Genomic DNA, 25,198 nt, shown 5'->3' on the forward strand with positions numbered 1-25,198 from the left:
TAAAACTGTCAACTAAAGCTGAGTTTCTGTTTCTCATCACTCAAGCAATACAATAAAACTCCGAGCAGCGTATTTAGACAATGATTTCGAGAGAGAAGGCAAACCTTAAGGAAGTTTTAGCATAATCATTTCCTTTCAGTTGATCAACATAACAGACATGGTAATTGAGCTGGGGAAATGTGATATTAAAGCTTACAAGCCTGATAATCAGATTGTCTTTAGAGGCAAAATTCAAGCTGGTTTTCCAGACCTCATCATATCCATTAATTAAATACTTGCCATCTCTTCACTTAACATCTAAAGAACATTTAAGCAAAAACCCAGCAGTTTCAAGAAAAAACAACCTCCTCTAGCTTGCCTGTTTAATTCTAGTTCTATCATGTAGGAAGTTTTACTGCTGTCAAGCAACATTTCTCATCTTTGTAAGAAGGAATTCAACTGGAAATATTCAAATATTTTCAACATGCTGCTTATTTTTATCTAGAGGCAGATAAATTATAATATGCGTGCAAGTAGTAAAAGCAGTTGCCAGAAAAAATAGGGTTTATTCCCACCATACCTGCAATACTTTAACCACTACATGAAAATATTTCTCTTTCCAACACAATTAAGCCTAATTTGCAGTGAGTTCGCACAGACTTTCACAGTACTACTCTGCTGCAAATTATTAGTTGTCTAAAATATGATGCTTACATTTTTCCAGTATATTAACAAATAGTACTGTTTGAGAGGGGAAAAACAAGTAGAAATATTACACCCTTTACCCTGTGATTCTCACAAACACCAGATAATCCTACACCAGTCAAAACACAATGATTCAGGCTGCCAAAACAAGTGCTTACTTTTCCCAATATCTGATAGCGTTTACGTAAACGCAGAAGCAAACCTGGCAGGGTCTGAAATCAGACCTGATTCACGTCCATCCTCTCCCAGCACATTCCACTTCTTAAAACCCAGCACGTCAGCAGAGCCTTCCTAAAAGAAGATGCATACCTTGAGCTCTCCAGGGCTTAGGAGGTTGTGGGTTTTGTTTGTTCATATTTTTTAAACAGATGGCATAAAATCTCTATTTCTCTTACTATAATATAAATGATACATAATAGAATCATAGAATCATGGAATGGTTTGGGTTGGAAAGGACCCTAAAGCTCATCTAGTTCCAAGCCCTGCCAGGGGCAGAGACACCTTCCACTGGACCAGGTCGCAGCATATGGAAAATGCTAGGAAAACCCTGCTGTCAGGTGCACCTCACTGTACCTGTTAGCACAACCTAGAATTTACTTTCACAGCTGGGAAAATGCAAATTTTTTTCCTTTATGCATGAATCTACCTTCACAACCAGTCAATGGATCTTCCATTAGTCCTAGTTGTCCTTTGGGGAAGACCAGCAGCCCATCAGCTGCCGGGACCTCTCTCCTGCTGTCCTGCAGCTCTCTGCGTGAGCAGACGTGGGGGCATGCACATTGACTCAGGGTACTGAGATCTCCAGCAAACCACCATCCAGAAGAACTGCATTTAGGAGACTGTCCCCACATAGATTCCTTATGAGAATAATTAAAGTTAGAACAAGGAAGTCTAACTCCTGCGCCCAGCTGGGATCTTCTGCTCCACAGACCCAGCCCCACTTCTGCAACGGAGAACCTGGAGAGATTTCCTTAACGGCAAAATCCTAACAGACCAGCTGATAGTGGGAGCAAATTCCAAAGCCCTTGTGCTGTGCAAGGTCCAGTGTTACCGCTGCCGAGCACAAGTCACAAGTCCTTGAAATGATGACTGACCCATCCAACTCCAAGTTCATGGAGCTTTCAACTCCTTCACCTCCCGCTTCACTGGGGAGAGAACAGCTTGTCCTGTTTCTCATGAAAAGAGAGCCAGAGATAGGAATAGTTATATGGAATTTGGATCTATCTATCCAAACCCAAACATTCAAAAATCATGACTCACAATCCCCTCCCAAATCATGGGATTAAATTAACATATCATGGGACTTCGAAAGATGCTGTCTTAAAAATTATGGAACACTATATACTTTGTGTTACTTACTACTTTAAAATATTTACACAGTCAGAAACTGCAAAGTTGTTATCAACAGTTAAAAGAGACAGAAGCTCACCTAGGAAAAAAAATCATCATCACATATTCATAAGATTCCTGGAGGCTGGACCTTTAAAAATAGAGCAAGTGTTACAATTCATCACATGTAAATTTATGGGACTTGGCAACAATGCAGATGTCTCCAGGGATGGTGGAAGAGGGGGAGTGCTCTTGGTTAACCTCATTTTTTTAAATGGATACAATATGCTGAAAGGCCCCTACTAAGTATTTCCCAAATAAGCCCATTGATTAATGTAGAGCACTATGGAAACAGCAGCACAACGTGCTTAACACCCAGTCACTAAATATTTCAATGTTTGTTAACCAAAACTAGATGCATTCCTGAAAAAGACAAACTGGGAAACAAAAGCTACAGTTTTTGAAAGCATGTCCTTTCCATGCCTGTTGCCTAGAGCAGAGCAGAGGTGGGAAGCCAGGTTTAATAAAAAGTAGAGGAGAACAGACCAGTTTTGAAGTGCATGTTCACTTTTTTGGTTAAAGGCAAAGAGAATTTCATGGGCAGAGAAAGCCTGTATAGTATAGTAGGGTTTCTTCCAAAATAAAAACTAATATTTAATCAATTTTACAAATCAAAAGAGTGTGGATGGAGGGGAATATTGCTCCTCTCAGCATTTCTTCCTTATTTTTAAATCTGAAATATGAAAAATCACAACTATTCCTCCTTACCACCAGCACCTGCTGTTGCAGACATGGACAGCGCTACGTCTCAGCCTGACCTGCACAAGTTCAGCCCGGCTTTTGCTCTTTAATCCCACAGTGCTGGCTGTTGGCTATTATTACTTTGTGCCTTTGTACCAGAGCCTGCAAAGTTCAGCAAGGTGACAGACGCAGAAGCCTGGTGGCATCACACACTGCGTGTAGCTTTGCTGCCAGTCACGGTGGTCAGCCCATGAGCAGGTCCATGAGAAGCCACACAGCACGGTGCTGCACTTCAGAGAGGTGCTTTCAGCTACTGCTGTCAGAGCCTTCCTCCAGCAGGTATCACATGCCAATAACTGGAGCTGGTGCACGGTTTATGCTTTTTCTGTGTACCAGACTCCTACTCCTGAGGAATATTTACCATCCCAAAACAAAAATACTGCCATAAGGTGTGAATAAAATCAAGTCTCTTTTGTTTAAGAGGAAACATGGTGACTGGCTGATATTTTCCAACACTGCAATAATTTTATAAACATCTACTAACAGAGCAGCTTCCATCCTATGAACCTGCGATTGTGGCACTCAGACTCCTGTATCCCACTGCTCTGCTCCACAATGAGTAGAAGGCAACCAGGAGAGACCAACAGAGCACTGCGTCAGCCACAAAATTCATGGGTCATTTTGATGGCCAAAGTGGGGAAAAACAGTTGAATGCTACTGCTTGCAGTCTTAGCCTTCTCTCTCCCCATTCCAGCTTACACACTGAGAAATTTATGTGGTTCGCTTGGCCCTCATATGAGTGCCTCATCCCTGTGACTCTGTTCCTTCAAGCAGTTTCTGCGGATTACTGTATACAAGAGTAGAATTTTTACAACAGGCACCATACTCATTGTCTTTTGAAAATGCTTAAGGTAGCATAGTAGAGGGATGGGGATCACTGGGAAGATTTCTACAAAGGACAATCTAACACACCATATTATACTTGAAAACGTGTTATACTGAAAGAAGATAATAGTAGGGGATGAGTGGCAAATAACTCTGCAGTTTGGTAGACACAGTTGGAACAAAAATGAAGCAATTTTGCTGTTTCCACTCAAATGACCCAGTTAATCTCAGTGTTAACACCGGCTGTCGAAACATCCACTTAGCAGATTTGCATCCCTTGTTTATTCAGGAAAAGAAATGCAACATCTGAGCAGTTACCACAGGAATAGAAAATACTACATAGAACAGGTGTTTATGCTTAGCTCCAGTTACTCCATCACTGTCTATCACATACTTAGTACTACGCTACACTACACTTATCTTAGCCAAAAGGCCAAGAACATTAAATTCCACACTTAGAAACACATAAATAAAGCGAGAAAGTTTGCGTCCATATCTGAAGATACCATTATTTCCCTGTTGGGATTAAATCCAGCCCAGTAAAGACACTGTCAATGAGAAGCCCGTGTATCACATCAGCCTTGGTGTCCCTGCTGCAGCCTCCCAACACAGTCTTTGCAACTGGTCCCCAGTAAGCACAGGCACCTCATCCACCATCCCCTTGTTCTGCTCTGACCTGGGGACTCAGTGGGACATAGGACACTTCCACCATCCAGGAGATGGTTTTGGTTGCTGCAGTGCTTGCTTAGCACAGGTAAAGTGTTCAACTCCTTCCCTACCTTTTCATGCACAGTGGGAAGAACACATTTCCATTTTCAAGGATAAAAAAGCCAGAGACAGCAGATCACACTGGTCACATGCCTTCAGCTACACTTTGTACATCAGCTGGCATTAACGTCTCCGCCTTACCTTCATACAGGGTATCCCCATTCTCAATTGGAAGCTGCTTCTTGGCAGCTGCTCTGCGATAGACCACGTGCGTCCGGCCTCCTCCCTCCTCCTCCTCCTGGGCCCCCTTCTCCAGAGGTTCAATGAAGAACTCGTCCTTGTCTGTGCGGATCATGCCAGCCTGCAGCGACAGGGCAGAGATCGACCATTTTGCATTACTGCACATACAGCAGACGTTGTGAGTAAACAGTTGCAATATGCTTAAGCACACTTTAGTGCTCTCTAGAGAGCAATTAGGATGCAAAGAGGAAACTAGGTGAATTCTTTATTAGAGCAAAACCAAGCATCATTTCCCCAACTTGACAAGAAAGGACAAAAGGTACAACCCTGAACCAAAAAGACTTCTCGAACCACAGGAGAGAACTGTAGGTCTAAGAATCTGCCTAGGAAATACACTCCCTATTAGTAAAAAACTACAGTGAAAGTTACTATGACCTTAGCTATCCGTCAGGCCCAAGCCGATCCAGTGTTTACTCCCTCTGCTAAATAAAAGATCAGTTCAGCACCATAAGCTGGTCCTGATGTGCAGTTCAACAGCCAAATAATGTAGAGTCAGCCCTTCTGTTCAGAAGCAAGACAGAAAAGTACCACGTCTTACATGCAGGCAACTAAGCTTTGTGACTATTTCCCCCTTGACACAAAGGGTTCAGCTTGACAAAATACTCTTTGAAGGATTAGCCGCAACTGGTTCAGAAAAGGTATCAGTAGTGCATTGCTAATAAATAAAGACTTATTCAGACTGGACCAGGTACCCTGACATAAAAAAAAGGGAAATCTGCACTTCTACAAAGCACCCCGAAGGAACAGCACCCCAGCAATTCTCATTGTGTTCAGGGGAAGCCCTCATAAAGACTGAAAACTTTAAAAGGAAAATGTCTTTTTAGCATCTTCATGCAGGTGAAACACCTTGAGCACTCTGTATTGGCCTCCTCTTGCAATCCTGCCCCACTGCAGAAGGCCACCACAGCCAGTAGCTGGCTTGCAGAGATGCTTGGTTTAAATCAATTTTTCTGCATATGTTTGCACATCTGTGTTTGAGAATTTAAACTAATGAACTCTTCGCTTGTAAACAGAAAGTCTGACTACTCACATGAGAGAAATAGCTTAGATTATTATTGACAGAACCAACCTTCAGAAGCCCCTTCATCATGTTCTTTCCCACTCTGCCCACTGATGATCCTGGAGTCACTGGACTTCCAAACTGGGCACGGGAGACTATCTTGACACTGACATATGCCACCTTGCTACCTGAGCTTCTGGAAGCCTAAATCCTCTGTTGGGTGAAGCCCTACCTCAAGCTTCCAGGACAACCAGTTTCACTCCTTTGAACCCAGTAACTTCACTTGAAACAAGCACCATCTAAACACTCTTATCATATCCTAGCACTAAAGTTCTCACACAACGCATATTTTTTCTTCTACAAGCAGCAAACTATATTCCTACTGCTATAAATACAGTATGTTCTTTGGTTCCCTCCTTGGAAAAATGTCAGGTTCATTTGTCATGTCTTAACTTACATTAGGCAAGATTTCCAGTCCCAGATTTCATATATATAATGTACACAAAAACAGATTGAAAGGGAAGGATTAAAGAAGCAAAACTATATCGAAGCAATTTAAACTGATGCCATTCTGCCTGTATAAAGAAAACTGAATTTGAAATCCTGTCCTGTTTCTTCTTATCTAATTTAGATTCCACATCAGACACAAAAAAGGTGAGACAGGCTCAGCAGCTCAAAGAAGCGAAGACAAGCAAGAAAATAGGTCCTGAACCCAGAGAGACAGCAACTGATCTTTTACTGTAAAGAGGAATACATGAAAAATTCAGAATTTATGTTATTCTCCTATTAATGTATATTTTAATTGTATGAACACACACTTCTTCTGGATCTTAAATATTACATCCAGAAATTGTAAAGCCTTTTAATGAGAAATGCACAAGAGGGAACAAGCATTTGCATGCTCAGCTGCACAGAGTGCAATCCACACACCATGCATAGACCCAGGAGAAATACACAGAGAGCTTGACTGTCACGAGGAAAAAAAAGGGATTTTTTTTGTTGCAAGTGAGCTGCATGCTTGTGCAAATGCTCAGATGTATTCCTGGATTTATAAATCTAGTATTAAGTAAGCAGCTAATGACAGACCTTAGTTTAAAATGCAGACCATACTTCAGGATGTCTGAAATACTGGGGAAAATGCTGCTGTGCACTGTATGCAGCAGGGAGCACTGATGGGAGTTTGGGGGAATCTAGATCTCCTGAGAAGATTGATAGGCAACTTCTACAATCAGCACTTAAACCAATTAGACAGAAGAGCAACTTTTATAGGTGAACTTTAGCTTCCAGGGCATGGTGGCCTTTTAGAAAAGCAAACATCTGGGTCAGAGTGAAGACTGCCCCCTGAGAACATGAAGGCAACAGCCTGGGACAGGCTGTAAGACTAAACAAAAGAGATGTTTGAATGCTGGCTCCTAAGACATAAAACCAGTGGTCAAACACTGACGTTCCCTGCAGACATTGTGCCTGGTGCTGGCCCTTTTGCGTGCAGGGGTATTCGTGTGGCACTGAATACTACTAAATAGCAGACCAACCATCAGGTGCTCCTATTTCACACTCTGCTTCTGGGATAGACATGACACCATGTTGCACATTCCCATGGCACTATCCTCCCTAATTCCGTTGGAGAGTAGAAAGGAAGGGATTTAAATTTCAGACATGGCTGAGCATTTCTTTTCTCATTCTAATCTTGGATTACACCGGAATTTCACTTTTTCCTTAGTCCTGAGAAATGCATTAATTATTTTTGGTCAAATAATTAAGAAAGAGTTCATTTGTGTTTGAATTGTAAAATAATTATATATTTTCATATATTGTATATCCTACATAGTCTTTGATAAAGTCAACAATATTCTTATGAAATAAAAAAAGAAAAAATGGCTGTTTAAGACTTTAAGAAGAGAATTACTTAGATGGCAAGACAGAGTTCCTCCAGCAATCCACAGTTCAAGCCATCTGCCTAATAATATACCCACAGTTATAAATGATTCATTAAGAAATATGTGGGGCTCCTCAATGTCTCCACCACACATTTCCTTGCTGCTTTGAGCAAGACATTTAACCTCTTTACTTCCATTTCTCCACCTCTGAACCAGCATAACAACAGTCTTGCACGATAATTACAAGGGCTGATTTGTTATCTTTTTGCCAAGAGCTTGGAACACGAAAAGCTAAAGACGAATTGCCTAATGCATTTGTCCTGATACCACTCAGAACAGCTTCAAAAAGCCACCATGCAGCTCACTATGAGGGTGGTGACAAATTGGTACAGGTCACCCACAGAAATTGTGGAAGTGTTCAGGGCCAGACCGGATGGCGCTTGGAGCAACCTGCTCTAGCGGAAGGTGCCCTTGCCCGTGGCAGGGGCTTGGAACTGGATGAGCCTTAAGGTCCTTCCAACCCAAACCAGTCTGTGATTCTATGACTTCAGAAAGCTCTTGGGCCATTGTCTGGCCATTCACTTGAGGGGATGCAAAAGCAGAATTAAGCCTTTCCATTACCAGTTTCCCCAAGTTCTGAACAGAACAACAGTAGTCGCTTTCATAAACTAAGAGCTTAAAAGCAACATCCAGCAACAGCATTTTTCTGTCCTATACTGCTCATCACCCATCTGGGACTGCTGCACTTGCAGGAATTGGGGATTAGCGGTGCCCCCCCTGCACTACACCGTGCAGCCACGCATGGGCTTTGTAATGCAGAAGTGGGTGTGGGATGGAGCATCTCTGTGGAAAAGACTTCCAGTCCTGGAAAAAATGCTGAGCTGTGTACCTCTTCCCCTCCTCTTCTGGGACTTTTAACTTGCAACTAAAGCGAATATGGGAATATTGCTAAATAATGATGGAAGCAGCAACTGTGTCCTGTGACTAATAAAAATATAAATTAATTGAAAAAGTGTTTGCCTTTGGAATGCACCGAACTGTAGCAAAGAGCCTGTAATATCCCGCTATTTCCCAAAGTGGAACATCCCCAGGCGTTGCTTCCAAGGGTTTTTAGATCCCAGCTGCAAATTACTCAAGTCAAGCACTGCTTAGCACTCATTAATATGCATTAAAGACTCAAGCAGAAGACACTTAATCAAGAGGAAACTGCATTTCAGAGAATCAAAACCACTGCTAAGGTTAGCAAGGCCGTTATTTAGAAGTGAAAGCAACACTGGAAAAAATTCACAAGGAAGGCAGGGAATGACTGTCCTAATTAAGACAAGAATTACATTGATAAGCCACAAATGAGTCCATTGCAATATACAGGGCTGAGGTTTAGAACTCCACTGATCTGTCTTGGTGGTAACAGGGCTCCTGAAGACCTACTTCCAAGGTGTTTGAGGATCACAGGTTATATAGTTACTGGCAATGGCAGTGGCCACATGGGCTTTCTGCCCAAGGTAATTCCACTAGTCCCATCCACCAGGATGGAGACCTCCTCTCCAGCTCATTCACCACACTGCAGAGCTCAGCTGAAGTTCAGGTCTTTTCTCCAGCCTTCTCAACATCCTCAACCCCTCCTGCATTTCTAAAGACATTCTTTAAAAGTCTAATTTGACAGAAAACCTGCCTGGCATATTTAGATCTACAGAAAACTCCAGGTTTTAGAGCATTAGCTCCTGTGACTAATTAAATGTCTCACTGGCTCTGCAGTTGGTGAGCGACTTAATTGTCTCCTCATTCCCATTCACATCACAGCTCCCTGTTCTAGGCTGTAATGAAGTAACCCATCTAGCTGCTGCTTCAGGACTCCAGAGCCTCAGCCCATCCTGTAACCACAAGTTTAATTAATGTTCATTTTCTTCCTCATTAGTACAGCTTTACAAAGTTTCTCATTGCCATGTAAAGGCAGATTTACTTCCCAAGCTCCAAGCACATGATACAGACAGGAAGCTAAAATTAAATGTGAACAAACCTGAAATTAATATTAAAAAAAAAAAAAATCCACGTGTCTGCTTAATTAAATTAGTAACCTACAAAACCAGAGTGTTTCAGAATTGTAATACTGTATTCAGAAACAGTATAGAGAGCTCTATTTTCCTGAGTATTTGATTCTGAAAAAGGTAACCAGCCACATGACGTACCTGTGCATAAACAAATCCTAAACACAGTCCTGAATTTCCGGTGATTTTCTTGAGACCAAAGGGAGGTTCAAACTATCTGATACTTAACCTCAGTGCCTGGGTTAGGAGCCTGCACTCCTTGCAATGTCAATGAAGCCTCCAAAGGGGAATTTGCAATATGGGATCCTCTCAACAATCAGTTCACAGAGTAGCAAAGAGAGGATATTTGCATTTCACTGCATAGATGCCAATAAATACTCTGTAGATTACTTGAAAGAGAAAATATTTGTATTTGCAGGACAGCTTATTGGACAAGGTCTTATTCTATTTTTATAACAACGTGCCTCTACCCTAAATACACAACTGCTATTATGTTTGACCAAAACTGGTATTAGTATAGCAGAGAAGTTGAAAGCAAATTCCACATGTTATTTTTATTTATGATCCTTCCCTAGGTCCTAGAACCACAGGAACATGCTTTTCCCAAACAACAACAGATGTGTCCTCCCAATGCTAAAGTCAAGTACGGAAATACTATTAGTTCAATTACATTAGAATGGGCCTGATGCACCAGCAGCTCTGATGGCTGGAAGTGTGTAGCAGAACTAAGGACATAACACAGACCTTCCAAATTCATCCCTGCCCACATGGGATCTCTCAACATTTCCAGTTCTGCAATTCATTCCCAATTACACAATACATTGGTTCAGGAACAGACGCATTTTATTTCCACTCATCTTCATTCATATAGATAACAATGCAAAAAGAAAGCTTCTTATGTCAGATTTGCATTTGATTCTTTGAGAACATGCCTCGAACTACTGAAGCACTGCAGAGGAAGAATTGTGCAGTGCTGCAAATTCATCTTTCTTTACAGTGAATGGAGGTACTGAAGGAATTGTAGCAAACGTTTGGAACATGCTGCCACTTACTGTGCTGTATGCTGCTGCCCTAGAGCTACACTGATTTATTCAGTTTCAGGTTGGATGGGGAAGGGGAGAAGAAGAAAGTTTTTAACTGATCATATATATTTTTATTACCGTTAGTCTAAAGGAGTATTTTTCAGCTTTTCTTCAAGTCAGTTTGCAATTAAGCTGCTTTATTTTCACATAGCCTCAAAAAGTTATGAAGGGAAATAATTATGTATACAGACAGGAATCATATAGACAGACTGACAGAGGGGCAGAGCCTGCTGGGTAACCCTATGAAAGACATGCGTTACTTACTCCTCCTATTTATCCTCTGCAGAATGGGGATAAGGTCACATTTTTAATGCACTTTGAGATCCACTAATGAAAAGCACCATCCGAGAGCTGTTTGTACAATGAGTGCTTTCAAGATGGGCTGCTTCTGTGCAGTCCTTGTAGCTCAAGGGAGGATGGGTATCCATCCATCTATCCATCCATTCATGCACCTATACGCTTCCTCTGCTACCAAAAATAAAGTTCTGTCCCTGGAGCCCAGCTTAGTCACTACACAATTGCAGGTGTGATTAATAATAGCAGCAGGACAAATCTGCAGCCAGTATAACCTGAAGCTAAAAGAACTGCCTTAGTTTATAGCAGATGAGAATCTGGACCCAAATCTTGTAGGGTATAATTCATTTTAGAAACTCAAAAGGGTTTTCTGTGGTTTTTAAAGACACAATAGTCAGACAGACTGTGTCTCGTTCTCACTGAACCATCGAGAAAACAGACACAATTAAAGTGCTTTCACAAAGTAATGCCAGCAGATTTCACGACAAGCATCCTGGCCACAGTGCCTGGGCTTTTACCAGTGGACAATGCTAAAAATATTGCTTCCAACTTCTCTGCCTTCAAAAGGAAATTCCCAGAGTCTCACCTCTGCCACTTAGTGCCTGCCAGGGGCCAGCAGCCGTGCAGGAGACCAGGACCATGATCAATCTCCTGCCTCTGTCCCCTACAACCTCCTCCATCCCAGCAGCCACTCACCTCTGAATCCAGGTAGATCGCAAGAGGTAAATCTCATTTTCAAAAGGCTTAGGTAATACACAAAAACATGGCTTTCTGCAAAATGAGTCTTCAGCAAATAAGAGTACAGCCTGCAAAAAGTATAATGGAGACTTTGGAGCAGGCAAACTCAGAGTGTGATACAAACCACACCTTTGCCAGGTTGGCTTCCACCTTTCGGATGCCTCCACCACCACCAGCAGCAAGAACCTCATTTCCAAAGAGTTCAGCTGCAGCAGCTATTACAATTCTGTAGCTCTTTAAACACGGACAAACAATTCTTTTAGCTAAAATAATGCTTAAGCAAGAACATTTTGGAAAGTCTCTAGGCTTGATGTCCACAGGTATGTGTAATTCCAAGTGGGAAAGAGGTGAGTTATTAAATAGCTGTTAAGAATGAAAATGATAAATGCGGCAGATCTTGCAGACTCAGGGGATTGTAAACTTGATTGCTGTTGTTGCAAGCAGGGAATAGTAATTGCTGTTCCCTGCAATAGAGTTTCTCAATTTTAATCTTTCAGGGAGGAAAAGCATGAATATCAAGTCCTTGAATTTGCTAACAGCAAGATCCAAAAGCATTAACTTTCCCAATTTTAACACAAGGAACCATTTGAAGTAAAGCATTTCTGAGGTCCCTTTGACAAAATGCATAGTTGAGTCCTACCCTCAGCAATAAAACTGAATTGACATTCTGCAAGAAAACAAAACCAGTCTGACTGGAAAGCTCTTCAGCTCAAACTCACAAAATAGGAGAGTTGCTACACAAGTTTCTTCTCAAAAATATATTTGCTTAAGGCACAAACCGCCACCCACTGAAGTCAACGGGTGTCACATTCATAAATCTCAAGGTCAGGATTCATAAATGGAATCATAAATATTAAAGCAGTTTAGTCTGACCTTCTATATAAGACAGGCCAAAGACTCTCACCAAAGTATTGCTGTAATGATTCCCAAAAACAGTCTTCATCCTGAATTCAGCAGAGCTGGATCAGACCCATTAATGGTAGGAAACAGAGTCTAGGTCTTTGCTATGGTAAACAACATAAAAGGATCCAAACCACAAACTGGAGAAAAAGTTTTACTATATTAGAATAAGTTTTATATATTAAATTTATCTGAGTTGAAACTTAGCATTTAAAGTAATTTAAAATTATGTTATAGAAATCCTGAATCTTCCCTTTGGAAGATGTCGTTGCAGCAACATTTCATATTCCAAAGGGGTGCATGAGCTGCAGAGCACAGGCTGCAGGACAGCAGGAGCCAGCTCTGGCCTGGCCTGTTTCCTCCTCTTTCTCTTCCTCCTCTTTCTTTTCCTCCTCCTTCTCCTCCTTCTCTGTGCTCTACCACCCCTTCTCACACAGCAGTCCCAGTGTCCATGCAGCCATATAGTGAGCAGGCTCAAGATGCTCACCCTAAAATCACCATACTAGAAAGATGTGCACCTTGGCAGAACCAGGTCCTCCTGGTCTGCAGTTTCTTATGTCCAGTGAGATCAAGACCCCCAGCAGGTAAAAATTCCCACCTGGGAGAGAGCATCTCACACCCACTTCACACTGTTCCATGCAACAACTCCAAACCCATATCCGGCCACATGTACAGGAGTGACTGATGCTTTTATGCATGGTGGGGAAACCAGACAGGGTCCTCCTCTGCTAAATGCAAATTTTACTTCAACTGGATGCCTGTAAGAGTGAGGGGAAACAAAAGTACCAAACTTGCTACAGATCAGGCTTGTTTTCCTTTTCACATCCTATAGCCAGGCTTATTTTAACCTTCCTTCTCTTACCCTGAGTTGGAGGAATGAATCTGAAAAGCAGTTATCCAAATGAGAGCATGAAAAACTAATGAGAGATGAGCTTTCCATTTTATACTGCACTCCAATCCAAGCTCCCAGTACAAGATGTCAACAAAGTGCAAGATTCAGTACAGAAACTAAAATAATTAATCCCTGGAGGAATAGGCTTATTAAGAAGGATTAAATCAAAGAATTAATGTGCACTATTTGTCTATATGACAAAGAGGAAGGGAGGCATATGATAACTCTCCAAGATTTGAAAGCATAGAGAGAATAAGAATTGCTGATGAGAAAAGCTTGGACATACCAGGAAACAAACAAAAAAGAAACTCTGCTAGATATTTTAGCCTACAATGTTATAGGCAGTCTTGTGCAGCTTAAAAAAACCTTCAATAAACATCCCTTATTCATTACATTGCATTAGTACATACAGTTCAAGGAAAAAAGTTTAGGCATTGCACAATAACAAATACATTTTAGCAGACTTCTGCAGAGGAAGAAATAAAGAACATCGGCTGAGCCCAAATCCAGACCAGGGAACTCAGCTGTAGCTGGTGATCCATGTCCTTGGAAAAGCAAAATCAAACATGAGCTGGGCCTCTTCTGTGAGCTCCTTTCTTGAGCAAAGGAAGCCCAGCCTGGCGCAGGGCTCTGTTTCACCCTGACCCAGCCAGCAAGGCAAAGGGGAGTTTCAGGGCAGTGGGAACTTGGCTGTAGTTGGAAAGAAGCTGGAGTCTCTTTGTTGCTAACTTCACAGGCCAGCCACAAAACCAGAAGCCAGACCGACCACCCAGAGACACCTGAAGCAACCTCCTCACTGCTACAGGTGAAATAAAGTGCACTCACATAAATGAATACCATTCGTTAAGGGCAATGTATCTGCATCCACATGGCAATCTGACTGCTAAAGCAAATGTGGTGGACCTCTAGACCTAGATCTGTTAGGAAGCACTGGGGAGGAGCTGGTGCTTGTGGCCATTGTGGGCATGAGGACAGAGGTTCTGGATGTCAAGTTGCAAGCTGAAACCAGGAGTTTCATTATGACATGATTTTAGTGTTCCCAGTCTGAACAAGTCAAGGACAAGTCAAAGAGACAGTGCTGAGGAAATGAGCTGTGGATTCAGTGGATATGGAAACAAGAGTCTGGTACTGGGGAAAACTATGGAGTGGATAAAGTCAGTACAGTACAGACCAGTTTCTGCCACATCATCACTGTATTGAGCACTGGGAAGGCTGTAAAGAGTACTTTAAATAAAAGGAGGGTACAGAAGGCCAAGTTTGATGTATACTGATAAGAACATATCAGACATTCAGTGAAAGAAGACAGTCTGGGGACATTTAACAGCAGGATAGAAAGCACACAGGAACAAACTGGCTTGCCAGTGGAAAAGAGAGCCTAGAATTAACTCAAATTAACCATTTAACCATGCCAAAGAAGATTCCAGAATCCCTGTAGATGAAATTTCTAGGTGTATACAGGAAAAGATCGGTATAGGGTGATACTGTCAACTGCTTGACCAGGACATCAACAGCAGCTGAGACACACAGAGGGAGAACAGAAGACCTACAAGGGCAGAAAGCACATAATAATGGAAGGTGTCTACAACCTCTGTGGAGACTGGGCAAATATTACCTGGAGAGTGGTGCTAAGGATGGATTTTTAGGTATCATTAGTGATTGCTTCACGAAGCTCTTGAGACCCAGCCCCGCAAAGGGGATGCAGCCCCCAGCTGCCTGAGCAGTGCAGTTGAACTGTTGCCATTGAAGAATACTCAGTAACACTGACCACATCATGCTTGTGTTTGATGTCATGGCAGGAGCAACAAGCACTGTAATACTTCTGCTGCAGTGTTCACTTCTAGAAAGGATGACTGCGTAAGAATAAAGAAACTTGTTAAAGAAGAATTGAAATGGGCACCTAAAACAGAACCTCATTGCAGGTAGCATTAAAGACAGTGGATTGGAGTCCCAGAGCTAGCATCCACCAAACAAGTTCAGACAGAGCAAATGAAAATCAGCATTGCTGAACAGCAAGGCAAGGGAGGGTTGTTGGAAGCATACAGGCATCCTACCAAAGGAAAACTGAAAGGGCCATAAACTGGCAGATTAAAGATAAAATCACAATAAGGCATGCCAAAAGAGAGTCTGAGGAATAAATTGCAGAAAGCATAAAAACTAATTATACAACCTTTCTGAAATACATCAGAAGCTGAAAACTCATCAGGGTATCTGTAAGGCCAACAGATTATCCAGGTTTAAAGGAGAACTCAGAGACAGTACCATAACAGCAAAATTAAATGAGGTTCTTCAAACCATGGCCACCTCAGAGAACCTGGAGGAGGACCCTATATAAGAGCTCTTCCCATCTAAATTTGAACTGAAGGATCTGCCTCAAACTGAAAAATCAGAAGAGGAGGTCATAGCATAAAATCTGCGAAGAAGAGGTTACAGGACTTCGTCCTGACAAAACTAAGAAATTAAACCATTTAGCTACTGCGTCGTTGTTTCCTCAAAACTGCCTCAGAAACAAGGGACCGAGTGAAAATGAAAACGCAGAGCCAGATTCTAAAAAGAGCTCCCAAAGCACACTTGGGTACAAAGACCAATAAGCCCAACAAACAATGGGGGTACAGGTTCATACAAGACACATTTCAGTTTTGGAACCCCCTGCCATAGGAAAAGGTCTACTAAGAAAACAGGAGGCTACTAATGCTATGACACCAGACAATCACTCACTACTGGCCAGCTTTGAAGACAGGATAAGGACTTACATGGACATCTGGTCCAACACAGTAGGGCTCATGTGATTGTCTTTCCTTTATCTTGATCACCTCCAGTTTTTTATGAGTTTTTTTCTGTTTGTGCTTTTCGTGATATTTTTCACCTCCACTCCCTCCAAGGCTGCAACTACCAATAAAACAATTTAATATTGTCTGAATTGAAGAACAAGAATGTTCCCTCTGCCTGATCCTTCAACTACATAAACTTTTCACCAAACTCCAAGCAGCACAAAAGAACTTAAAATACTCACACGCATTCTAAAGAATTCAACCGCAGTTAGATAATAACTGTAAAAACATAAAAAGTTAGCAAGTGTTGAAGTAGGAGGTAGACTGTTAATAACATTTTATTTTGGAAAACAAAAAGCACCTCTCCTCTTGGGCAAAAGTTAAAATAAAAGTCCCTGTTTCCTCACAAAAATAGAAACGAAGCTCCAGCCTTTTTGCAGCAACTAGATATAAGTTGAACACAATATACACTGTGTCAAATGGAGCCTGTATAAAGGATGCACTCCCTGAAAATAAGAGAGCAGGGGAAATAAATGCAAAGAAAGAAACATAAATCAGCCTGTAAATCCTTCAGAACTACTAGAAATCAAATTACATACCATATGTCAGTGGGCTAGTATATTCACACCAGCAGAGCTGGGTTAGTGCCACCACACATTCTGGTAAGTTTACAAGTAGCATGTGTTTATTTGGACAATACTATTACCACAAAAGATATTAAGGAAGTTCTTCAGGAGGCGGTTTCCATACTTTACATGTCTTCTACAAACCAACGAGGCTTTTTTATTTAAAGTTGCCTGTAAATCTCATGAGATTGCTTTAGAATTAAACAGACATTATAAATTTATACTACTAGGCAGAGAGAAAAAAAAAAAAACCAAAAACATTTGTAGCATTTGAGCTAGTAACAATGCTTACAAACTTCTTAAAGTCAACTGTTCAAATACAGTTACCAGAACCACAAGCCAGGAATCTGGATCAGAGGAAATACTGTAGTAAGAAAACCAGTTATCTCCCCTTACAAATGGGAAAAAAATGTTAGTTTTCAAAAGAAATTATCAGATAATCTGTATGAGCTCCACCACCCAAACCAAAGTCAGGTATTGCAATGATGTCTCTAAATCCTGCCTAGAGGGGGAACAAATACCCAGCAAAGGGCAAAACGTAGGGAATGCTGATGAGGATAGCCACCGGTGACACAGTGGCATGCAAGGCCTGACAGTGAAACATCTCTCATCTGGAAAATAGAGGTTCCAACCAACTCATGTGCAACCCAGACCAGACAGATGAACACACTGGTGGTAGGACATTGCCATGTGACCGCTGAGCCACTGAGCTTCATGATGAACTTCCAACATCTCTGAAAAATTAGAAAAGAAGTCAACAAAGTCCTCACTTGGCCACTTTAAATTTGCTGCTAACTACACAATTCAGGTTAGAGATGGCACAATTCAGGAAGATCAGGGAATGAACACACAGGAAACTGTCAAATAGAAGCTAACACTGACAAAAAAATAAAATGCTTCGGGAGAAGCGTTTAACCAACCTCCACATCTTACAAAGTTCTAAATTAGCTGCTTTCAACTGAGGTGAGGGATGGATGACTATTGCAACCAGTTCAGTGAAGGTTTCCTCTGACTGTACAGTCAAAGTCAGCCAGCACCAAAATAAATAAATAAATAAAAGGATGTTTAAATATGGGATAAAAAAAGACAAGACAGATGGCATTATTATTTGGTTACACAAGTGGCAAAGCTGCACTGAAAACACCGGATTCAGGTTACAAATACAACCAAAGTGAAATGCTTCCGAAGCAGTTGAATAGGTATGACCAGGACCTCAAAACCACCCTCACTTTAGCAGGGAGACTGAAGACATTAAATATTTGGTTTAATGTGAATGAGAAAGAGGAAAACAATTAATGGTGCAGTAAGGAATACCTGAAAGTCATCATTTCACAGTAAAGACAAAGAAAGTAACAATTAGATTAAAACAAGATTTCCCCTGCCTCCCTCTGTCTAAAACAAATCACAGGGTAACTGCACAGCTTTCAATCTCCAGCTAACATCTTACAGCAAATTAAAGACCTTTAATACAAACAGTGAGGAGCCACAGAAGCTCCAGAGTGCCCCAGAAAGAACAGGAGCAGGTCTGGACTTCTTGGTTTTGGCCTCCTGCCAGACCAAATGACTTTATTAAATTAAAATGCCCAGAGGATCCTAAAGAAGAAAATCTCTTTTAGTTTATTTGTTTAACTAGTGATATTAGTTCATATTTACAGGTTGAGTTTGTACTGGTAGCTTTTTGTTTTTACAAGTCTATGTTCCAGTTGACCCTGGTTTCACAGTACTTACACCTACTGTGACAGTTTTACAACTTGTTGTAGCTGCCCCACGCAAAACAGCCAAAGCCATGCTGTTCTTTTGGTAATGCCATCAGGTTTCATAGCTCTCCTTCAACAGGTTTCAGATTCTATTTAGGTACCTCATCTCTATGGTAACTGCCAACCCTATGGAGCCTCACAGCACCGTGACGGAGGAAAGCAATCCCCCATCCCTTGCTGGGGAAACGGGATGCAGGAAAACTGGATGACTTGCTCAAGGACCTGCAGGAACTCTGTGGCAGAGATGGGAAACCAGATGTCCTGAAGGTCAAGGCTACAGCATGAACCACAAGATACTCTTTGCTCTCCTACCAGCAAAATCTCACACTCCAAGTGGCTCTCAGCATCAGAGTCACTTCCATCCATACCACAGTTCTCAGTTTACAAAGCAGGAGCCTTAAGAGATAAGTCATTACAGGCTCTGTGCCTTTGCTACTCTGCTGAAAGAGTTGGTCAACGAACAACCCTCTCTTCTAGCTGCTTACCACCAGCAGGGCCACCAGCCCGGGGCCGGCTGCTGCAGCACAATTTGGAGCTTAACACAATTAGACTTTCATGGGATTCATCTGAACTCTGGGGAAGCAGGAATTTCACAAAGCTATAAAGGTCGCTTTAAAAAGTTTTCCAGATTTTATCATTTTTCACACAGTCTGCAGTTCTCCTTCCTGGCTTTTGAAAAACGGCACACAGCTGTGCTTTGGATCAGGGCTGTGACTTTTGGCAGCAGGCGGAGGAGGCCCGATGCAAGGCTGGGGCAGGCAGCATCATCCTGAGCCGCCCTGCGTCTTCTGTCACCGAGGAGGGACTGGTCCCCCTTGCCTGCAGCGCTGCAGGCTCCTGCTGTACCACAGCACTTCTGAACTACTAAATACCAACCTGGATCTGCTCTCCTGAATAGGATCAATGTGAAAAATGAACACATGCATAAAAGGCAGTGGGGAAGACACAGGAGAAAAATCTAATGAATGTTGGATTTCCTCCCATTTTAAGGCAGTTTTTCTTTCCTGTATTTTCTACTTGAAGTTTTTGTTTTGTTACTTTCAGTCTGTTCTGGTGTTATCCAGGCTCCTACCAATTCTCAGCATCTTATTTTCACATCCATCTTCTCTCCAGATTCGGAACATATTTTCTGCCTTTTCCAAAGAGCTCACAGGGTTTCTTGTAGTTGCAGAACAGATGGCACAACACTTAGATTTGCTTTAGTAAACGGACAAATGTGATTGCTTTGTTCTTCTCCACTCGCGTCTGTGCTCAGTGGAGGTCTGCCTCTGTGAGCCAGGCAGCCGAGGACAGCGATGCTGCGGCCATCAGATGGCAGTGGGGTAGGACCAGGCACTTGCCGGATCTCCTGGAGCCAGCCAGCTAGTAGGCAGCATGGGTGGGCACAGACACAGCATCTCCCAGTCAGCAGCACAAGAACCAAATGCAAACGGCCACCTTCCCCCCAGGTCTACAGAACTAACAAACCTTTGGAAAGCATTAAAGCACAAGGGGAGGTAGGAAAAATGAGGACAAAAGAACGCGATACACTGACTCCCTCAGAAGACCCTGAGGACAAAGACTGTCATTTTTAGCCATATTTCAACTTCTGAAGCAGCCTTCCATCAGTCAGAATTACAGTATGTGGAAGAAACCTGTTCCGTCTTGGAAAGCCAGAGGCCACTTAGTCTCACGACAGCAGAGTGTGATCAGACCCAGCTTCCTGCAGAAAGCACAGGGCAGTGGGAATTAACCCCTGGCCTGCCAAGCACTCTCCTATGGTGGCAGACACACACAGCAAGTCACCCCTGAAGGTTTTGACTGGCGATGGATGAAAGAGTCTTTAAAAATGCTTACATAGAGGACTCTACTCATTCTTCAAGTGGGCTCTCCTGTGCCCACAAAGCACAAACATACAGGGCCCACAGCGGCATCTCCAGGGGTGTCCCTCAGTGCTCCAGATTTCTTCTGGGCACAAGTGCCTCATAAGCAAGAAGATGATGATGAATTCATACTTCCAAATGATCACATCAGCAACCAGGCATGCATTTGAAAGAGGTCTAGGCTATGAGAACGTCACGTCACCCATGCTTTGGGAAGTACTTCAGCGCGCTCCGATTCACTGAGGAATTTTCAGATGCCCATTTTTGTTTTCCATTTGGGCTAATACCCATTTAGAAATATGGTAAATTACCATGAGAAAGAATGTAATTTTTCAACCCATGGGGATAATCCCCGTGGAGGAAGAGAGAAAGTACAAGAAAGGTAAATTAGCTTTGGGAAAAAACACAACACATGAAGAAAGAGATTTTAAAAATACCTGTGTGCTCCCAGAGCTCAGACTCCTCCTGGTTTTACACTGGGTTTGTGATCCTCCATGCGCTACATTGGGATGTCTTCACTTTATCAGCCACCATTAATACAGACACAATTCTAAAAGTACTAACGCATCCTTAGTTATAAACACATCAGTATGTTCAGGGGAACCAAGTGATTTTATCATGAACCAACTTGTTCATGCACTCACTAACTTCTACATTCACAAGCGTGTTGTCTTTGTAAAACTGGTCACTGCAGGTAATGACTCTTAACCCCAGCTCTGACAGCAACAATCTTTGGTAGCTACTTCCTACCTAGGGTGAAGAAGAGGAAGAGAAGAGAGCAGAGTAGTGAAGGTCAATATTTTATATCAATTCTTTTTCCAAGAGTTTTCTTACAGAGTTTCCACTGAATTTTAATAGTTTATGCAGGAAAAGAAAAAGTCATTTTAGTTCAATCTCACAGGAATTGAAAACTACTTTTTTTTCATGTCTTGCAGAGATTTTTAAAAATTAGCATAATGCTTGATACTTAATTGCATTTTAAAAATAAGAATAACTTCAGCTTTCTTGCAGGCAGCTCCTGAAGTGAATCACATGATTATGCAAAGCACAACCAATATTTTGGTGCCAAAAATACAGCTCAGCAGAGAGATGTATAAATACTGGCCAAACCTTGGAAAATAAGGGTTACAGACGTAGATAACAGAACGCTCCTTTCAGCTGCTATTCAAATTTCCTTCCTTTTAAACTTCCTTGGAAAGGAATCAATTAAGAAACAAACATTTCTGCAGCTTCTGCACCATCCTTATTTATTGCTTCTGCCTCATGGGGGAAATTAAATCACACCTTAAAAATTCTCCTTAATGTTTCCTTTCAGAATGCAAAGTCACTCTCTATGGCCAGAGCTGCCAGTGCTCAGCTCCTGTGCCCCAACAGTCACGGGGCTATAAATGCAAAGCCTTGAGAACTATAAATCCAGATAGCAGCAGTTGGTCTTTGCGACTCTGTTCTTCTCCGAGACTTGCTTGTGGCTCTACAGCGATGAAGACACTTGGCATAGGTGAAAGATGTGCACAAACAGAGGGTTTTCCCATCTTACAAGTGATTCATAGGGGAAAAATTGCTGAAAGATCCATTTACTTTCAAATTCCTTTTTGTGCTCTGCCAAGGCAAACTTGGGCATTTATACGTTTCGGTTCAGTGCTTGTAGAAATTTTATAGAGGGCTAAAATTAACATGCAGTGACTCTTAACTCCACCTCATTCAAAAAGAGCAGAAATATAACTAAATATGTGGGTGCATAAAGAAGTAAGTAAACTTGCTTTTCAAACTGGACCTAATCTTTCCTCAATGCAGATTGCTGGCATGTGCATGTACATCTAAACAACAGCCAGGGGCTGAAATTAGGAGGCCCTTGTGAATTTAATGGAAAAAAACCCATCATTAAACTAGAATATCAGTACCACAGAGCAGCTTTGCAGTGTAAATACATATACAGATCAGCACAGACCATGAGATCACACCATCTAATGTGCCTACAATGTTTTTCAAAAGCATTTGATTCATATGGAAAACATGTGGATAGAGAAGCCTAGAAAGAGACTCCCCCATCTGCCACCTTTTCTTTCCTCCAGTAACTCCTGTCTCACTCGTCATGCTGAACTTGCAACTCTTCCTGGCAAGGAAGGGATTAACCATACTCTTAATTCTTGCTGGAAATGCCTAAGACAGAACAGCCAACATGCTTAATATCAAGACACAAGGCGGTAGTAAAGACTGTGGATGCTGTGCTTAGAAAAGGATGTCTCTTCAGGCAGTACACACCTATGGGTGTCCGCTCTCGTTCTACTACTACACAGAAGAAGATGAGTGAGATCACTGGCTGAGTTTTTTCCATCTGTTCTCCACTAATCTGTTCTGCATCTTTTTACTTGAGCGATACCGATAAGAGCAGGTCCTCATGAGTGAGCTAATGATCATTAATAATACACACATTAATAATGGAATTTGTTCTTCCTCTTTCCTTTGACCCAAGCGTAAAGAACTGTGCACTGAAAACAATATATAGCTATTCATATTTCTGTCTTTTTGTGCATTTCAGACAGCCCAATGTGCCTCCCTTACACACCCCATTTAGGGATGTATAATGTCAAATCAAAACAGGTTATGTTCTTCTCATCTATTATTAACCAAGCGTTTTCTGTACAGATTTGAGTATATATTTACTCTCTAAAAACTACACATTGCAAGTTACAGTGAAGAGCAATACTGGAAAAGGGAGAATAAATATTGAACATGCAGTATTATTATTTATTTTTACTGCAGTAGCTCAGGAGTAAAGAATTGGGCATTGCATGAATATACAACCCACAAACTGCTTATGATCAAACTACAGCCCTGCACACTAGGACTAGATACAAAAGCCAAACCAGGACTAGGGTAAACATCAGGTAAGCAGAAAGAATTATGATCTGCCAACACAGAGCAGCTGGAGAACTTAAGCTTGCATAAGTCAAGCATGGTTACCCAGGTACACGTGGCAGAGCCTGCACTGCTCAGCGACACAGGGCTACACAGCCCAGGCACCTGCCTCCTGCAGTCTGCATAGAGAATCCATCATAGAGGCATTTAGGTTGGAAAAGACCTTTGAGATCATCGAGTCCAATGGTAATATGTATGATCCAGGGCACAGAGCCCTGGAGGCTGACTCCATATGGGAGGCACATGTCAGGCTGAGGGCATAACCATGCAAGAAATGATGAAAAACAACACGGGTTACAACAGATTGCCAGGTATCAATTCAAATGTGACAAATGATCCCTCTGGGCAATGCTATTTCAAGCAGTGTCTACCTGGCAGGGCAGCAGCCGAGTACAGAAGCATGGGCTGACAGTCTGTGCTCTCCTGAAGTTGCACTTTCAGTGCTCATCCAACAACGTAAAATATAGCTGGGGTAAATAACACACATTTCTTGAAGTTCTGATAGGATTTAATTGTATTAATAATGACAACTTGATCACTGAGGCAGACTAGAGAAGCAACAAACCAGGGTGTTTCCTAAGGTCAGCACCACTTCCCAGCTTGCAGGAGTCCCAAACCTCAGCACAGTGTAACCAACAGCATGCAGCCAGAGCGAATGCAGCCAGCAAACCTGCAGCACACAGCACCCTGTCACATAAGCAGCAGTATACGTGTCTAATGCCTTTAATATTGTATATTGCAATCTGGTGCATAAATAAAGCCTATTATAGTGGGCAAAGGAAAGATTGGAGCAGTTTCTACAGATCAGTGCACTTGGGAGTAGAAGTATTACATTAGCTTCCAGCTTTGAAAAAGTGCAAAGATACATGGTTCTCATTAGCTGATGAGTTTTGAGATTTGAAGGTAACTAAGTCATGCTACTGTGTGACCAAGTCAATGTTGTTCAAAACAAACAAACAAAACCCACATGAACAACACACAAAGCCACAATCTACTTATGTAAAACTTCGTAATCTCTGGGCCTGATATGGACTTGTTCTGACCTATTATTAGGAATAGAGAAACAGACAAAAAAGTGAGAGTTCCTCCTCATTCACTCTGCAAACTTACGCCTGAAAAAGTCAACAATAGAGTTTGGTGATATTACCATGATGGAAACAGCCTTTGTATATTGATTACTATGAAAATCGGAAGTTAAGCTTCAGATTAGGTAGAAGACAGGAATAAATTTGGCAGTTTATTTTTGTTAATGAAATTGTTTCATCTGCCTTCTAATGAAATAATGCTTTGGCAGAACAGCTGGCCAGAACTCGAAATTCTGGCAAATACTACAATATCCTCATACGCTCATGAATCAGAACACTCTGAAATCTTAGACAACTCTTTCAACAAAGCAAAGATCAGCAAATTATGATAACGTAATCAAAAAATGGAAAAATAAATCCTGGAATTTCTGTGTCCAGTGTAACTGCTGAGCTTCTGAACATCAACTGCTCACAGTAAATCACTTGTGAACAAGCCACAAAGTAAGGACTGCTAGCAGAAATTATTTGGTGTGTAATTTTAATTAACAACTAAATTCCAGCAAGTCACGCTTTATTCCCAGGCAATTCAAAATAGGAAAAGGTGACATTCATAAAATAAATTACTCTCTATGAATTATTCACCCAGTTCTAATATCTTTTTCAGAATTCCCAATCTGCTCACTAAACCCTCCTGTGAAAAGTTCAATAATATTCATTAAAATAAACTTAACGTAAGTGAACCCTGAAGGAAAGCGTATGGGGATTG

At 41.7% G+C, this 25,198-nt stretch overlaps 1 protein-coding gene across 2 annotated transcripts in view; it reads right to left on the minus strand.

Moving 5' to 3' along the window:
• The window catches only part of ADAMTS2 (ADAM metallopeptidase with thrombospondin type 1 motif 2), a 175,597-nt gene that overhangs the window by 104,858 nt on the left and 45,541 nt on the right, over window positions 1-25,198 (minus strand). Inside the window, exons 1-2 of one of the 2 annotated variants that reach the window (XM_030504869.1) lie at window positions 21,239-21,280; window positions 4,549-4,708 (exon numbers count right to left, since the gene is read on the minus strand). In XM_030504869.1, the coding sequence (XP_030360729.1) occupies window positions 4,549-4,702 (154 nt within the window). In that variant the 5' untranslated portion in view covers window positions 4,703-4,708; window positions 21,239-21,280. Of the gene's footprint in view, window positions 1-4,548; window positions 4,709-21,238; window positions 21,281-25,198 lie in introns of those variants that run through there. The other variant, XM_030504868.1, reaches the window with a different exon arrangement.

Source organism: Strigops habroptila, chromosome 12 (assembly GCF_004027225.2).
Source record: "Strigops habroptila isolate Jane chromosome 12, bStrHab1.2.pri, whole genome shotgun sequence".
Taxonomy (NCBI): Eukaryota; Metazoa; Chordata; class Aves; order Psittaciformes; family Psittacidae; genus Strigops; species Strigops habroptila.